The 1,358-nt window shown below is 49.4% G+C and overlaps 1 protein-coding gene across 1 annotated transcript in view; it reads left to right on the top strand.

Annotated features, from left to right (window-relative positions):
- Positions 1–867: 867 nt before the first annotated feature.
- GRAMD4 (GRAM domain containing 4) overlaps positions 868–1,358 on the top strand; it is a 65,785-nt gene continuing 65,294 nt past the window's right edge. Inside the window, exon 1 of the mRNA XM_072399038.1 lies at positions 868–1,034. Coding sequence (XP_072255139.1) covers positions 1,006–1,034 — 29 coding nt within the window. The 5' untranslated portion in view covers positions 868–1,005. The remainder of the gene's footprint in view (positions 1,035–1,358) is intronic.

The raw sequence follows: 1,358 nt of genomic DNA, 5'->3' as shown, positions 1-1,358 counted from the left end.
TGAACATCACACATTCACACATCTTTGCACTTTTTTGGCATGTCTTTGTGTTAGAATGATTTTACTCCCATGCGTATCAAGGTGGCCAAAGATGTTGGACCCACTAGACAAGGTTATGACATCCACACCTGCTGGGGAAGCTTGGGGACATGGCTAGCTGGGAAGTATCTGTGCCTCTAGTTGTGGACACATGAACCAAGGGAAATAAGGGTGCTGTAATTACCGGCCTCTCCTGAAAATGTAATCTGACTTCATTATGAGTCCTTTGTTTCAATAATGTTTGACTCACTGACCTCACCCAGCCCTCACATGCAGCATGCTTTCACCATGTCAGTATTGCTAGCACTGGCAATATACACTTTCCTCAGGTAAGGTTTGGTGTAAATATGAATGATATGTGACACAAGCAATCTAGTATATCATACTCCCTATTACAAGACTTCAGCTCATGTTCCCAGGAGATGTGTTATGTATTCCCACCCCTTTATTTATTAATCTCATAGCCCTGTGACACCTAATGGAGGACAGCCCTGGCTGTGTAGCCACCCATTGCTGACACATACATTCTCCTCCTCCATGAACACACCAGCACGATGTAAGGTGACAACCACACGGCTGAGAAGCAGAATGAGGAGCGAGAAGTGAACAGGGTACTTTCATGTGTCAGCCCCGTCACAGCCAATAGGAAGAGCGCTGTATTAAAAATAGAGCGAACAAGCAGCAGTGGGTGGGGCTAGCTGTCTGGCGCTGTTGGTTTGCGCGCTGTAGTGACGTCAACCCCAGGGCAGTCAGGCTGCGGGTTCGGTGCCCGGCTCGATCAGTAGGCGGAGGGGGGGTCAGTGGAAAGTGGGAGGTGGCGGGGATAAGGAGGGGGAAAGCGGCTCATCTGCGTGTGAGGCGGGGGCCTCCCTCAGCTCCTATTTCCATGCTGCCGCTCTATCGCTGGATTGCATAGGAAGAAGCGGCGGCTGTGCACTGTACCAGGGGATAGAAGGAGCAGTTTGGATGAAAGTTTGCTCGGATTTCGGTGCAGGGTAAGAAGGCCCATTACTGCTTCATGCCATGTCTGTCTCCTCAGCTTGTTAGAGGTTCATAAAAGAGCAGCTTATTGTCTCCAGTCATCCTGATCCTAAGCCATCACCTGACTGTCACCTCTCATGGTGCCCTGCTTTGTGTGGCTGTCCTGAATTATTCACAGATCAACACTTCATTACAGCCTGCAGCATTGTGATCTTTGTGCTGCTTATTGTTACTTGTGTTCCAGTGTTGTGTCATCCCCATCCTCAGTGTGAGCTGTGCCCCCAGATCCAGCATTGGTATTATATGTGTGTCATCTCCATCCTCAGTGTGAGCTGTGC

The sequence above is a fragment of the Pyxicephalus adspersus genome, chromosome 2 (genome assembly GCF_032062135.1).
Source record: "Pyxicephalus adspersus chromosome 2, UCB_Pads_2.0, whole genome shotgun sequence".
In the NCBI taxonomy this organism is placed as follows: Eukaryota; Metazoa; Chordata; class Amphibia; order Anura; family Pyxicephalidae; genus Pyxicephalus; species Pyxicephalus adspersus.
Note: the sequence above shows the minus strand (reverse complement) of the source record. Positions and strands in the feature narration are given on the sequence as shown.